We start from the raw sequence: 16,929 nt of genomic DNA on the forward strand, positions 1-16,929 counted from the left end.
AGAAGTCTCGCTCTCCTCTAACTGCTCACATTCGCTGTGGGGTTACCAATTCCGAATCGAATATCTCTTCAGCCATCCCAAACGAATTTCAGAAGAGCTACTGGAATACGAAAAGTACCATAAGTCTGCAAACTGAAGTACTTTTCCCTTCAATTTCAAATCAGTCAATGTTAGGCACTTGGTATTAAATGTATTGAGAATGTATTAAAACGGATTTGATTAATGTTAGCAGTTATCACCTGTGTTTTGAGCGAAACGTTTGTTTCAATTGTTTAAGTAATCGCGCAAATTTGTATGCACATTGTTATCCGCCAATTTGCATTCATTAGGCTTGTCAGGTTAAGCCACACTTCCAAGCCGGTCGATTTTCATTTACCGGTGCGAAACAATTGTCCAATGGAACGATCGAAACCATATTTTTATCAGTTATATAATAATTTACCTAGTGCAGCTTGTATCCGAAGGGTGCCATTGATTTACCGATGCAAATACTATGAAGGTTGCTGGAACATTGTACCTGAGCTGCATAATAGTGACTCGAGACTCGAGTTGAAGTTGTTCTATTGGACATATTCAAATTTGCAGGGTGAATATTGCACATCTTGAACATATTCTAGCTCATTATCCCCCGGTGCCTGCTCATATCTAGACTATTTTCAAAGATTGATGAGTTTATTCCCATTACCTACAATACTTTCCTTTTTCGCATTTTGATATTGACGTGATCAATCCCGAATACCAAACATCGAATGCTACTCAACATTTATGGTAACAGTATTCAAAGAAATCGAAGCATTGCTGACTCTCAATGACATCTCAACTAAAGAAAACGTGCTTTAAAAATGTAAAATAAAGGTCATAGCACGTTATTAATTTAACCATAATCATAAACTGATTGTTTACAATCCAACTTTAGTTATATTGATCGTAGAACTATTCTGCTTGTAGATCTCAAATTTAAGACAAAACTCAAGCTCCAATCTGGCTACGCAAAACATATATGTATGTATTTGAAACAGTTCAATAAAACAGGCTTTCAATCAACTTGACCAGATGCTGCGAGAGATATTGCGTTCAAAAATAGCACACAACGTTTAATCTTTCTTGCTGCAACAGCCCCAATAGACGGCTCTACCGTTTCAAGGACCGGTGATACGGGTGGATGAATTCGAACATTGACCGCAGTGATAATGGGAAACCGATGGGAACCTTAATGGTGTACGAGATGGTGCTGATTGTTTCGGCTACTAGTCGTATGACAGTTAGAAAGCATTACGAATTTTCTTTTTAGTGCTACTTCGTTTGTACTGCACCCTGGGACGAAGATTTTTCCATTTGGTAGAGTATTGCAAAATAATCATACTCCCGGGTAGAAGAAAACAGCAAAATAATATCTTTTTTTTTTACTAATTTTATTTGCTAATTATCTAATACATGCATTCATCTCTTAGACTAGGTGTTCCGTGTTTTCTTAACACTATCATCCTTATTTGCTTTGTTACATTTTTAGTTATTATTAATTGAAATGTATTGCCTCTGGCAGTTAGGATTTTTCCTCTGGTTTAATTGAACCATGTAGGAATTACAATGTTTTCAACTTAAACTAAACTTAACCTAATTAATACTAAGGAAACAAAGAGCTAATCGTTGCAATAGAAGATTGCAACGATTTTTGTCTAAAATTGGGAATTATTTTGTTGGACATTTGTTGCAATGTCTCAATATTAGAAATTCTATGAAGTTCATTGGTACTATACCACGGAGGCAACTTCAGAATCATTTTCAAAATTTTATTTTGAATCCTCTGGAGTGCCTTCTTTCTGGTATTGCAGCAACTAGTCCATATTGGCAGGTCAAAAATTTGTTTGTAAATCAAAAGTTTGTTCTTAAGACAAAGTTTTGATTTTCTGTTTATAAGTGGATATAGACACTTAATATATTTGTTACATTTGGCTTGATGTATGTGATTTTTACAAGTTAATTTTTGGTCCAGCGGAAGTCCTAAATAGTTGGCTTCGCTAGACCAATTAATTGGAACCCCATTCATAGTGACAACATGTCTGCTAGACGGTTCAAATAAGATATTATATATTTAGTTTAGTTTTTATTTTGTTTTTATACACTTAGTTTGATTTGATTTCTTTGACTGAGGTTTGGTGATCCTTTCAGCAGTAGTTTAACAATATTGTATGGTTAGAAATATTTTGGAATTTTAAACAATTTTATAAGCATTAAAGGAAAAATCACAAAAAAAAACCTTTACCATTAGATAAATAGAAAAGATACACTTAATTAAATATCACAGAACAAACTAAAACATATTTTGCAATATGGGATTCATGGAACAACTATTCCGAAATTTGGGCATTAGCCGTTGAAACCAGTCAACAATGAGGTCAACTCCAGCAATTCTGTGAAGATCATCTGTAGGATAGAAGGGGTCGAGGTCCATCATCATTTTCAGTATACGGTTCTGCTTAGTTTGCAGCTTCTTGAGATGTGTTCTGGCACAATTGCACCACGCTGGAAAGCCATAAGTGATAGTAGGTCGTATGATGGCTTTATATAGCAGTAGTTTGTTCGTAATGCTAAGACGGGATCGCCGACAGATCATTGAATACAAGGACCTCAGCAGGGGGCAGCAGGGACCATGTCCAAGGGCTTGACGACCCCTCCCCAGCTGTCTGTGAGTCAGGGGGTTCTGCCTAGGAGGTGGTGGGGTTAACAGGGGCGCTGTTAATTCCCTCCCAAAACCACATATCCGCAAGCAAACCTTATCAAGCGACCGTGTGCCGCTTAAAGCATACAAGCCCCAACCCCGAATCCCAAGGTGTCAGGCGACCCGTGCCGAAGGGATGAATGGCCTGGGGTGAAACAATTAGCCAGGTCGTTAACGGAGCCTGTGGAGGTTCCACAGAGTGAGGGCTGCTTCGGCGGCAAGCGGGTGGCAGTGGGTGGTACCCACACATCCCCAAGTGGTGTACATGTGGTGCAAGCGAATAGGAGCTGGTGGCATTACTCGTAATACCCCCACAGAGTGAGGGACCGAGTGTATGGGTGAGCACACAAGTAAGTCTCGCATGGTACGCATGGTCGGTAGTGTTAGAATGACTGAAGTCTGGTGAGGCCTGGCAGGAGTGTCGGGGGGCAGATACTTCTGCGGCACCTCAGAAGTAGGGGACACGAAAGTCTCGCTGCGTCTGGCAGGAGTGTCGGGGGGTTGATGCTTCTGCGGCACCTCAGAAATCGGAGACATGCAAGGTAAGTGGTGCCACCCCGTTGCAGGATGGGGAGACCACCACACTGGCTGAGGACTATCTGGGCTTCGAAATGTCAATAGGTGGGTGCTGCCTGCAAAGTACCTAACGGTGACCTATTGGCAGGATCAAAGCCTGGGTAGGTGAGTGTTAGGCACGCTTGACGTGCCGGGTGTTCCACGCCCAAACGATGCACAGGAGGTGCACAGAGTGGATAAAAATGGGAGATGGGGGTATTACAACCCCCACTGAGTGAGTGACTGAATGTCAAAGAGAGTGGTGCAAGCGATTGGGACTGAATGTATGAGCGAGCACACAAGTTAGACTCGCATGGTACGTATGGTCAGAGTGGCTGCTTAGGCAGTAGTGTGATCCGGCTGTCAGGGACGGAATGAGTGAAGTCTCGCTAGGCCTGGCAGGAGTGTCGGGGGGCAGATACCTCTGCGGCACCTCAGAAGTAGGGGACACGAAAGTCTCGCTATGACTGGCAGGAGTGTCGGGGGGTTGATGCCTCTGCGGCACCTCAGAAATAGGAGACATGAAAGGGTCTGCCTCGTAGCTGAGGTAGGAGCGGCATAGGAGCCACCAACCTAGGGTCGCCTCCGGCTTGGTAGACAAGTGGTGCCACCCTGTTGCAGGACGGGGTGAACACCACACTGAGTGAGGACTGTCTATGCTGTGAGATGGCGGCATGGGGTACCCCCTGCAGGGTACCTATAAATTGGTTCCTTGCAGTCATTCAAGCGGCATAGGCAGGTGAGTGTTGGGGCACATGTGGTGCCAGTGTGTCTTGTGCAAATGTGTTGCGGGGAGTGTCGAAGAGTCGAGGCGCATACGTGCACTTGTGTACGTCATGGAGGGGGCGCAATGCCCAATAGTCATCCCCCGAAATATTGCTTAATTGCGGGCCGGGGAATGACTGGAGAGGAAGGAGTTGGTTTTAGTGGGTCGGGAGTGGTGATCCCATCCCCACACTTCCTGGGTTCGCCTCCCCAGGTGTCTGTTTGCAGATTTCCATTACCTTCGTTAAAAAAAAGAAAAAAAAAAGGACCTCACGAGCTTATCGCATCTCTGAAGCGAATTTTGTGCGCTAAATTTGAGTTTTCGGTCCATAGTTAGTCCTAAATATTTCACGTCTTCAGACCACTCTACTTCGTGCTCACGAGCAAGAACTTTACGCCTTGGTAGGTGTCTGGCACTCCTCCGGTTAGTGAAGAAAATTGCTTGGGTTTTGTTCGGGTTTATTTTTATTTTCCATTTCTGGTGATACCTTTCCAGCGCATTCTGAGCAGCTTGCAAGTGTGTTACGACTACTTCTGGGTCCGCGTCGGTAGCTATAAAAGCTGTGTCGTCTGCAAACAAGAAATAGTGCACTCCGTCGATCATCACAATGTCAGCTATGAAGATGTTATAGAGTGTTGGGCTCAATACAGATCCCTGTGGTATTCCATATGGGATGCTTTTCTTCTCAGAAAGGGTCCCATTATTATTTTTTTTTTTTTAACTAATTTTATTTGCTAATTATCTAATACATGCATTCATCTCTTAGACTAGGTGTTCCGTGTTTTCTTAACACTATCATCCTTATTTGCTATGTTACATTTTTAGTTATTATTAATACATTTCAATTGCCTCTGGCAGTTAGAATATTTCCTCTGGTTTAATTGAACCATGTAGGAATTACAATGTTTTCTACTTAAACTAAACATAACCTAATTTATACTAAGGGTACAAGGAGCTAATCGTTGCAATAGAAGATTGTAACGATTTTTGTCTAAAATTGGAAATTATTTTGTTAGACATTTGTTGTAATGTCTCAATATTAGAAATTCTATGAAGTTCATTGGTACTATACCACGGAGGCAACTTCAGAATCATTTTCAGAATTTTATTTTGAAACCTCTGAAGTGCCTTCTTTCTGGTATTGCAACAACTAGTCCATATTGGCACAGCATACAACATGGCAGGTCTAAAAATTTGTTTGTAAATCAAAAGTTTGTTCTTAAGACAAAGTTTTGATTTTCTGTTATAAGTGGAGATAGACACTTAAGATATGTGTTACATTGGGCTTGAAGGCCTTCAATGTGATTTGTTAAAGTTAATTTTTGATCTAGCATAAGTCCTAAATATTTAGCTTCGCTAGACCAATTAATTGGAACCCCATTCATAGTGACAATATGTCTGCTAGAAGGTTTCAAATAAGAAGCTCTCGGCTTATGTGGGAAAATTATAAGCTGAGTTTTGGAAGCATTCAGGAAATTTTCCATTTTGCAAGTAAGTGGAGAAAATATCCAAACTTTTGCAATCTACTACAAATGACACGGAGGCTTCGCCCTTTGGCTGAAAGGCCCGTGTCATCTGCAAACAAAGATTTTTGACACCCTGGTGGTAAATCAGGTAAGTCAGAAGTAAAAATGTTATACAAAATGGGCCCCAGTATGCTGCCTTGGGGAACACCAGCTCTTACAGGTAATTTATCAGATTTAGAATTCTGATAGTATAGTGATAAATAATTTTGGATCAGTTTAATAATGTACAGAGGAAAATTAAAATACATCAATTTTACAATCAAACCTTCATGCTTAACACTGTCAAATGCTTTCTCTATATCAAGAAGAGCAACTCCGGTTGAATATCCTTCAGATTTGTTGAGCCGAATTAAGTTCGTAACTCTTAATAACTGATGAGTGGTTGAATGCCCATGGCGAAAACCAAATTGCTCATCAGCAAAAATAGAATTGTCATTAAAATCAGTAGCTGAAGATCGTCGTCAATAATAATGGAGTTGAATTTAACTTCACATTTCGGAATTGCAATGCCTCTGGCTTCGACAATTAAATTTGTCAAAGATACGAGCGCATTGTCAATATCACTTTTGGTATCCAAAGGAATATTAACATCAAAATTCCTATCGATATATGTTTTATATAAATCCCAATCAGCTCTATGATAATTAAAAGTAGAGCTGATTGGATTGTAAATAACTTCTTGTGAGATTTCAAACGTCACAGGAAGGTGATCAGAAACAAAATCAGCATGAGTTACCAATTGGCCACACAGCTGACTTGAATCCGTTAAAACTAAATCAATTGTAGAAGGATTTCGACTGGAAGAAAAACAAGTAGGGCCATTGGGATATTGAATAGTATAATATCCCGCAGAACAATCTTCAAATAAAATTTTGCCGTTGGAATTGCTTTGAGCATTATTCCATGAACGGTGTTTGGCATTGAAGTCACCAATTACGAAGAATTTTGATTTGTTGCGAGTCAGAATTTGAAGATCAGCTTTCAACAAATTCTTTTGCTGCCCATTGCATTGAAAAGGCAAGTAGGCTGCAATGAAGGAAAATTGACCAAAATTTGTTTCAACAGAAACTCCCAAGGTTTCAAAACTTTGGTTTCAAACGAAGAAAATAATTTATGTTTGATACGTCTATTAATGACAATGGCGACCCCACCACAGGCGCTGTCAAGACGATCATTTCTGTAGATAAAATAGTTTGGATCTCTTTTAATGGAGAGTCCTGGTTTTAAATACGTTTCAGTTATAATGGCAATATGCACATTATGAACTGAAAGGAAGTTGAATAATTCATCTTCCTTACCCTTTAGAGAGCAGGCATTCCAATTTAGAACTTTCACACAATTATTTGGATCCATTGAAACGGAGTCCGATAACAATTTTTTGTGTGTACTTTATACCAACCTGAACAGCTTCAGGAATGGTATTTGCTTTGAACATTGCATCAATCATGTGATGCAATTGTTCAGTTAAAAAATCAAAATCGGAAGCAGTCATGCTACCTGAATCGGCAACATGACCGTTATTTTCCGTTGGGACATGGGTATAAACCTCATTTTCAGAAAAGAAATTTTGTCTACCAGCAGCGATGTTTGCATACGTAGGTACATTCGAAAAATTGGAATTTACTGAAGTGCTTGCTACCCGTTGACGAGCGGCAAAATTTGTTTGTGAATTGTGGTGGGTATGAATTGCTCGACCGGTAACCGGTTTCGAAATTTGAGCGTTTGAAAAATTTCTACCCGTCGAATCTGGGATCCGATTGGAATTTCCCGTCATCAATTTTGCACGGGAATTCAAAACTTTTTTGCGTGAAGGGCATTCCCAGAAATTGGATTTATGATTGCCCCCACAGTTTGCGCACTTAAATTTATTGGAATCTTCTCTCACAGGACATGCGTCCTTGGCGTGAGAGGTTCCACCACAAATCATGCATTTAGCATCCATGTGACAATGTTTGGTTCCATGACCCCACTTTTGGCACTTACGGCACTGGGTAAGTTTTGGAAGTTTCCCCCAGGCCTGCGGAAATGTTCCCATGTAACACGGACATGAGACATAATACAGGCCTTTTCCAAACTTTTCATATTATTTAGTTCACTTTTGTTAAAATGAACTAAATAAAATTCTTGAGAAATGCCCCTCTGGGAAGTTCCAGAATGGGATTTCTTTTTCATCTTAATTACTTGGACTGGTGAAAATCCAAGTAATTGAGAAATTTCAATTTTAATCTCATCCAGTGATTTGTCATCACTGGGGAGACCTTCAAGCCGACTTTGAACAATCGCTCAGTTTTGTCGTCGTATGTGAAGAATTTATGGCGCTTCTCAGTTAAATAGTGAAGAAGACGTTTGCGATCGTCAAAGGATCCCGGCAAAACGCGGCAGTCACCCTTCCTAGCAATCTGAAATGAAACCTTGATCCCCTGAAGGTTACTCAAAATCTCATTCCGGAAGCCAGAAAACTCGGCAACAGATACCACAATTGGCGGAATCCTTTGCTTTTCGCATGAATCGAATCACCTGGGCTAGAGGTAGATTCGATTTGCTCTATTTCATCATTAATCAAATCGAACTGATTGCTCAGTTCGATTGGAGAAGAATTATTTCCGATATTAGAGTTAGAAGGAATATCTGAATTCTCCAGCTTCCTTTTATTTTTCCGCGCTTCGGCAGGACGGTCTTGAAACCTTGTTTCTTTGAAGGAAGTGGAGAATTCAGAGACTCCCCCTTCCTCTTGTTTTTATTAATGCTCATGGCTGAGCGTGGAGACGTGACCTTCTAAGAGGTTTTCCCAGAACGGTGTCCCTGCAACCGCTTGTCGGAATTTTACTTCCGCAAACGGGTCCAACGTAAAACGAAGGCACGGGTCCTTGCAAAGATCGTAACGGGATAAGTGGGTACAAATAGCGCTAAGGAGCACCGTTGAAATTAAAATAGCTTCGGGTAGTATTAAAAACTTCCTTCCGCAAAGAGAAAGAACCGCACAGCACGAAAGCACGATGCGGTCTGATTTCAAACCCATTCTTAATCACTTTAACAAGACGAACAAGCTGGTGGTTTGTCGAATGTCTTTGTTTAAATCAGAATTGTTGAATTGGAATTATCTGAGTTGACTGGAGGTGCCGTTCTAGCCGGATGAGGATAGTGCGCTCGAAAAGTTTGCTCATTGTCGGCAGCAAACTAATAGGCCTATAGTTTACTGGATTCGATTTGTCTTTCACAGGCTTTGGAATGGCAGTGATGAGTGTATGTTTCCAATATTCAGGGAAATAACAGATACGTAGGCATGCAGAATATATCCGGGCTAACACTATTACCGACCTGCGAGGTAAGTGTTTTAGGAGCTGGTTGCCGATTTTGTCGAATACCGGAGATTTTTTGTTTCTAAGGTTCTTTATCAGACGATAAACTTCTTTTGGTCTGACCAGGAACGAGTCAGACGTGTTAGGCGCTTCGTTGATCAAAGTTATCGAGTTTGCAACCGCCGCTGTCGTCTCAGCATCGGATTCAAGGGTGTTGTCATGAGCGTTCGCAAAACTTTCTGCTAGTAGGTTTGCCTTCATTTGAGGGGATGGCACAATAAGCCCATCGTTATGTAGAGGTGGGCTATATTTACAGTTTTGCGAAGTGCTCTTGTTATTCTCCATATGTTGTTCTCTCCGGTCGCTATTCTGCTGATAACACCGCCGAATTTTTTAAATCTAGTCTTATCACATTCTTGACGGATACGAGCATTCAGAGATTCCACAATATTTTTGGAGAGGAAATCTCTTGCTCGCATCCACTGCCGTCTACGTTGGTTCTTACCCTGCGATAATCATATTTTTGGTATTATGAGAGATTTCTGGTACATCATATGCTGGAATAGGCGTTTTAGGAACTGCAAGGTCTTCCGCTCTAAGAAGTGAGTCGGAGAAGAATTGTATGGCAGCATCAATCGCAGCTGAGTCGTTCAGTTGCGTGATAATCGGGGCAGAGAGGTCTACACAATCGTTCATAACTCGTTGGAATTTGAGCCAGTCTGCTCGATGATATTTGTATACTGTATTGACAACAGGAATAGGATTTAGTCTGGCAGCAATTTCAAAAGTGACAGGTAGGTGATCGGAGGACAATTCGTTGGCCACCACTGGCATAGACATGTCGATGAGGTTGTTGGATAAAACGAGATCTAGGGTTGAAGCTCGTCCTCTGCCAGTTGGATGGAATGTTGGAGCGGCCGGTGCGTGAACGAAAAAGTTATTGGCAGTGATAGCTTGGATGAGTTGAGTTCCGGCCTTGTTGCTTTTGTAGCAATTCCACTGCTGGCTGCGTGCCTTAAAATCACCCACCAGGAACGTTGGAATATCGTCCTGCATGAGAAGTCGTAGATCGTTGCGATAACATTGCCAATCTCTTCTTCGTTTTGAGCCACGGAAATAAGCCGCAAAAATCTTGATGAGAAAACCATTGCTGATCACATTAATTCCAACCGACTCGATAAGTTTCGTGCAGACGTTTATTTGTTGAAATGCTAAACCCTTTCTCACTGACAGCAAGACTCCTCCACCTCTTTCTGCATCTTCACGGTTTCTATCCATTCGAAGACAATGATAATCCGGATGGTGAAAGGAATTTGTGGGTCTCAGCCATGTTTCTGTCACAGCAGCAACATCGATATTGTGTCGGTTCAGAAATTCGAAGTACTCCAGTTGTTTTGGAAGGACAGATCTACCATTCCAATTTAGTATTTTTATGGTGGCGTGATCAGACATTGTAAATGTACTTGATCATTATCTCCGTTAGAGCTTGAAATTGTTCCTCCTTGTTCCTGCACTCTCGAAGTCGTTGGAACAAATCACGTGCTAGGCTAAGGAATTCTGATAGAGAGAATAACGTAGACTGTAGACTGTAATCTGGGGTTGATTGACTTTGAGTGCGAACGACGTCTGCGTAGAGAGGACGATTTGGTAAGTGACCCGACCCTTTGCCCACTCGAGATGAACTCCCTGGAAACTGTTGATTATGTCCACCGGTCAGGTTTGTATCGCACCGACGTAGCTTGCCCGTATTATAGGTTCTACTCCTCGCCGCACGTTCTTCCATCTGCTTCAAATAGTCCTTCCTGATGGGGCAGCCACGGAAATTCGCCGTATGGTTGCCGCTACAGTTAGCACATTTGATCCGAGATCGGTCTACTCGATCAGTGTCCTGGAGGTTTGCTTTCACAGGCAACTTACATTGAACTGTTTCATGCCTTTCTCCGCACTTGACGCACAGAGGGAGCATGTTACAATTAGTTTTACCGTGTCCATACCGTTGGCACCGATGGCATTGAACGACATCAGTCCTATTTTTGATGAAGTATCTCCAACTGACCATAGTGCTAAACAACGTCTTGATTTTTTTCAGTTCGTTGAGCTTGACCTGCCCTTTTTTGAAGTGTAGCAGATACAAAACGTCATCTTCCACATCGTTTTTCTTCACGGAGAACACTTTAATTTCAACGGGTTGTACATCATAGAAGTTTAGTTCGCTTCTCAATTCATCCAATTCATACAATGATAAACCCGACAGAATTATCTTTACCGGAGTGTCTTCGGGAAGCATATATGTGAAAAACTGAACTTCACCTTGTTGGAAACGACACCCATACAAACGTTGCTAGTTGAAGTATCCATAGTGCTGACGGCAGAGATCTGCGAGAGATCTGAGTGACTTTTCTTTTTACGTTTTGCACTCACTGGATTCGCATCCTCGACGGAGTGACCAGTGGCTTGGGTATTTCTGGAACTGTTATAGTCACATCTTATCTGAATCATAGATGCCTTGGAGGCATTCTGGTGATTCAGAACACCGTTATGGACCGAACTATCCAACGCACACGATTTTTACAACAATATACACGATGTAATCTACTTAACAAAAGCGACCGACGTAAAGCGTATATATACCGGGCCGTGTTGCCAGCAATCTGCTTAAGTTTCAAATAAGAAGCTCTCGGCCTATATGGAAAAATTATAATTTGAGATTTGGAAGCATTCGGGAAAATTTTCCATTTTTGCAAGTAAGTGGAGAAAATATGCAAACTTTTTGGCAATCTACTACACAAATGACACGAAGGCTTCGCCCTTTGGCTGAGAGACCCGTGTCATCTGCACACAAAGATTTTTGACACCCTGACCCTGGTGGTAAATCAGGTAAGTCAGTAGTAAAAATGTTATACAATATGGGCCCCAGTATGCTGCCTTGGGGACACCAGCCCTTACAGTAATCTATCAGATTTAGAATTCTGATAGTTTACCTGCAGTGAGCGATCTGATAAATAATTTTGGGTCAGTTTAATGATGTACAGAGGAAAATTAAAATTCATCAATTTTACAATCAAACCTTCATGCCAAACACTGTCAAATGCTTTCTCTATATCAAGAAGAGCAACTCTAGTCGAATATCCTTCAGATTTGTTGAGCCGAATTAAATTCGTTACTCTTAATAACTGATGAGTGGTTGAATGCCTGGGAGGATTTGTATAGAGCACGAATCAATCACACTCTGCTGTGCCAAAGGCTTGCTTGGCTAAAGCATTTGATGAGTTTGATTGCCCTACGCCCCTTGTTTCTTCTCCCTTCTTTGTTCTTCGCTGTTTCTTCTTTCTTCTTCGCTCTAATTTCTTTCTTTTATCCTTTCTCGTTTTCCGTTCTTCTTTTTTTTTCTTTATTACTAATCCAAATATTAGGTACATCGTCTCTTTGTTTGTTTCGTTCTGTCAATCAAGCTCATATTCGTGTGCTAATGGGCGCATACTATTCGAACGCCGAATCTTCGATTAACACATTAACAACATTTTAACACAATCCGCTACTACCAAACCGAAGTGCGATCTTCCAGGTCGAATGGATCGTAGGGTATTGGTACGAGGGGTCGGGAGTTTAAGCACATTTGGGTTTGGGCTAGGAGAGTGTCCATGTCTTCGTAGCGAATGTTGGTGTTGCCACTCTCAGGCAGTAGGTGAAGCTTGGTGGATTTGACAGCTGCCTCCCACAAGCCGCCAAAGTGTGGAGCACATGGTGAGATAAAATGCCAATCAATCTCGCGACCGGCGTGTTTGGACTGAAGCATCTGGTTCACTGCACCTTTGAACGCAGTGCTGTGCATCTCTTACGGTCTTCCACAGCCTGCGACTAGACAAAGGAATGCGTCGAGAGGTCGGACACAAGCTCGATATGGACGGGACGTGTTGAGAAACACACAAAAATGGCAATGTATGCTTTCGTCGGAGCTCGGTTACGTACTGGTGGCTTAATATAGACTGATCCGCAATAGTCACACTTAGCGAATGGCCTGGTTGACGTTACACGAAATGCGATGCTCAGCTAAACCAGGATCATTGCGAAAACATGGGGTACATTTGTGATAAGTTTGGCGAACTAGATTCCGGCCTCCGATAATCCAAAATCTTTGGCAGATTGATGCCAGCGCCAGCTACGGGCCAGCGTGAAGGAGATTTCGGCGAAATTCTCAGGCCAGATAAAAGGATGGCCAACAGAGCTATCGGCTTTCTCATTTCAATGGGAATTGAAACATTCTCGAGCAGCAGACATGTTGCACAAAAGTTTATGTGACCCATATGCAATCAAATTTAGTCACATTTGAGTTGCTGCAGCCAAATCCATCTGGATTATGCTGCTAGGGATACTAAGACGTCCCTCGGCGATACACGTTCTTTTGAAGCAAGATCAGGGAGCATGCCTTGTTGCTCATGATGACCTAGAGCGATATCTGTATCACGCAAGTCTTCAGTAGTGATGAACTCGAACGGCTCTGGCTTCTTGTGGACGGAAATATCTTGTCCAATAGGCGACCTTGCTTCTTACTGCGGGTAAACTGTAGGCAAGCGACAGCCATGGCGGACCATTTTACCAAAGCAAACCGCTAACAAATTTGATGGGGCTCTAGGAAGGACGTCAGCTGGAATGCAGGCTCCGGGAACGTGTCTCCAGGAATATTCAGATCGTTAGTTGCTTGGATTGTAGACACCCTGTTTGCAACGAGTGGTTTCCTGTGCGGCGGTTTGGGCAGGATTGCAGCCACTGGCACCTTCTTGTACAGTTTGACTGACAGGACCGCTCCACACAGCTAGAGTTTTGAAGCTTTGCAAGCGGAGCAACTTTAGACGTCGACGCCAGTAGTCGCGCTTGTATTCTGTTGGTAGACTTGCAACGGACGTAGCAACACGTACCCAACGCTTTTTCCGTTTCGGATATTCGGCAACACTTCGAGCGTATTGTGGTAGGCCATCTACTTAGCTTGGAGATGTGAGGAAAGGGAATGATCCCACTCGCAGGAATGTCATTTATCGGTGTACAAGGCCCATAGACACTGCTTAAAAATCATGGATACGACGATGACTGATCCACTAAAGCTTGCTGGATCGAATATCACGGCAATGTAAGACACATTTTGTCTCTTGATAAGAACAGCTGCTGGTAACGGAAGCTACACTGTAACATGTCGGACTCTGGCACTGTAGCACTGTCGGACCCTGATTTCCACGAACGGAAACGAGCAATCGTTATGCAGGTCGTGGAACAGTGCAAAGAGTCCAGGGGCATTGGATGCCCATTTCTTCAGTGGGAACCCTGCCGCTCAGAGTATGGCGGAAACTATCTGGCGTAAGTGGATTACGGATAGTCTCGCCTATCGTAGTAGAGAGAGTACCACCAGGGAATGGAATAGGCACCTTTTAAAAGGTACTACTGGTACATCACCGCTGAGGGAGTCAGAAGTAAGAAGTCCACCTACACCGCGGGGGTATTATTTAACAGGTTTTGATCCATTACGCTCCACGTCATGTTATGTCTATCCCCCTAACAAGAAATACGCAAGTTCTATTCGAAACTCAGCGAATTCGGCAAAGGCTTCACGCTGCAAGGCAAGATGTGCAGAGGTAAGGATGGTCTTCACTGAGGAACGTGAGGAGATCGAGAGGGGGAAGTTGCACCTAGCCTCATGAACACATGAAGGACGCTGAGTGCATCGGCTTGGCATTGAGGATTAAGACAACGGAGGAGATGATTACGCTAGTGCAGCGTACTATGGTCACCAAATAGCTTGACAGTGAGGAAAGTTTGACATACCTCTCATGCCATGTCGGAGCTAAACTCATGAAAAAGAATCCAAAAAGCTATTTGTATGTACATACTAAAAAGAATCCGGGAAAAAGTAAGCTTTGCTTTGCTGTTCAAAGTAATATCCCAAATCATTATACGTCGTGTGTCACCCGAATTTAATGAATTCGTACAACAATTCTAAAAAAAATGGTTTCGTGATAGGGTAGGTTTTACGACTGCTACCAGGGTGTCTACAATCCAAGCACACGTTCCCGGAGCCTGCATTCCAGCTGACGTCCTTCCTAGAGCAGGTAAAATGGTCCGACTGCGCTGGATGGGCTGCTTAATTCCAATATTGTTGAACACAATATCAACAGTTTTGAGTTTATTGATTTAATAATGTTATGATCTTTTCAATGCCTTCCACGTGCATTGCGGAACGTGATTGGCTACTGGTTTTCACTGGAGGGATCTAGTATTTCTGTAAACATGTGGCAATCATTGATGCACTTGTTCATGTTATCGCATTTGCAGATTCATAAACGACAATAATAAATCTGTCACGCATGATTATTGTACCATCTCAAAGACATTGGAAAAGTGTTATCACCAATAACATCTTCAAAGATAACGCTCGCACAAACAAAACATGTGCGTCAAAATCTCATGGAGATGGGTGCACCCTCGAATGGCGCTCCCGAAGAGATGTGTGGCAAAACATAGTCATAACAAGTGATGGCTAATTAGTAAATCGTACTTGACTTTCTGATAAGCGACTTCGGTGCGCTTAGCGATACTTGGCACCCGTAACGATTGCCCGCCTTCGTACAAGCAATTTATTTAATTTATTATCATTGCGATTCCAATTGATTTCCTTACTCGTATCTGTGTGCGCACTTGGAGATGATCAAATGGCGATAAAATTGACATGTTCTACCTTTCGTACACCCGATGCCATATACATTGCGTGGAAAACTGGCTATTCATTAGTATGGTTGTATGCAAAATCATCGCAAATGCTGTCTCATAAAGCCGGAAAACCATCCGTTAATTGCGACGAACAGTATCCATGAAAACCTTCCCAGAAAAATCAATAACCTTTTAGTGGATTATCGAAGGATGCAGAAGACTTTACTGCTACGTTTTGACAGGTCATGTGCGTCAACTCATTTGAATTCAATTGATTTACCTAAAGCTTTTTCAATTTACTTTTCTTTCCAATGAATCGGATGAACGTATTTAGTCAACAACGTTATATTTTCCTGTTGCAATTTGTACCTTCTCCATTTTCCTACGTTCAGCTTGTAAAACATTTAAATATATCTGCGTGATTTCATGTCAGTTGAACATGTCTAATTTTCTAATAAATTTACATTGCCATAATATTGCACCGCAAATTACATCAATAGATTATACAAAATTATTGTGTTCATCTCTTCCGCAGGAGGAAACCCCCTGAATGATGGAGGTTGCCGCTCGAAGCGATTAAACTAATCGTACCAAGCACATATTCAGTGTAGTGCGCCGTATGTTTTGATGTGTGAAAAGTACCGTACAGTGATAAGATAGAAAAAAAATTGCAGCTCTGTGCTAGCCAATGTGTTAATCGAGTTGATGTGATATTTCGTAGAAGAAACTCGATAGCCCTCAACCAGCAGCAACATGCTGAACGGAAAGCCATCTACGGAAATGAGCCTGCTAACGGTTCCCACCAAGATCATCCCCACGAAACAACACGCTGCCAGCCGAGATGGCATCGAGACGGATGAGGATGAGGGTGGGCTAGGATATACGCATACGCTGGTAAGTGATAGCCTAATTTTCCGTCTGTTGAATGATTTATTATCGACTGCATTAGCGCTCCCGAAAGTATCGCTGACGAGATCAAACCGAACGAGCCGACAAAGTTGGTCCCGTGATTCTGTGTGACAGTCCGCCAATAAATATTTGCCACATACTGATTAGAGTACTTGTTCCATTGTACACAGAATTTTGATGATGAATATCTATGTACTCGTGTGTTTGACTACCATTCAACTGAACGCCATTCGCCGCACAAACTGGTACCAATTCGGTAATCGATGCTAATGAAACGCGATAATTAGCATTGCTGGATGGTAGCGATGTGAGCTAAGTATATGCCTGAACAGTTTTAGAAGCGCGATTACCGGTGCGGTGATAGCCGATCAGGTATCAAGACTTTGTTAAGTAGAACAGTTTGTTCTAGTTCTATTTATGTTGTTTGTCGGCTTGGCAAATTGGCTCGTATTGATTTTA

The 16,929-nt window shown here is 42.2% G+C and overlaps 1 protein-coding gene across 3 annotated transcripts in view; it reads left to right on the forward strand.

The window, feature by feature from the left end:
- LOC134225024 (chloride channel protein 2-like) overlaps positions 1-16,929 on the forward strand; it is a 248,182-nt gene that overhangs the window by 38,812 nt on the left and 192,441 nt on the right. For 2 of the 3 annotated variants that reach the window (XM_062704813.1, XM_062704818.1), the window contains exon 2: positions 16,097-16,455. In XM_062704813.1, coding sequence (XP_062560797.1) covers positions 16,315-16,455 — 141 coding nt within the window. In that variant the 5' untranslated portion in view covers positions 16,097-16,314. Of the gene's footprint in view, positions 1-16,096; positions 16,456-16,929 lie in introns of those variants that run through there. The other variant, XM_062704847.1, reaches the window with a different exon arrangement.

Source organism: Armigeres subalbatus, chromosome 1 (genome assembly GCF_024139115.2).
Source record: "Armigeres subalbatus isolate Guangzhou_Male chromosome 1, GZ_Asu_2, whole genome shotgun sequence".
Classification (NCBI taxonomy): domain Eukaryota; kingdom Metazoa; phylum Arthropoda; class Insecta; order Diptera; family Culicidae; genus Armigeres; species Armigeres subalbatus.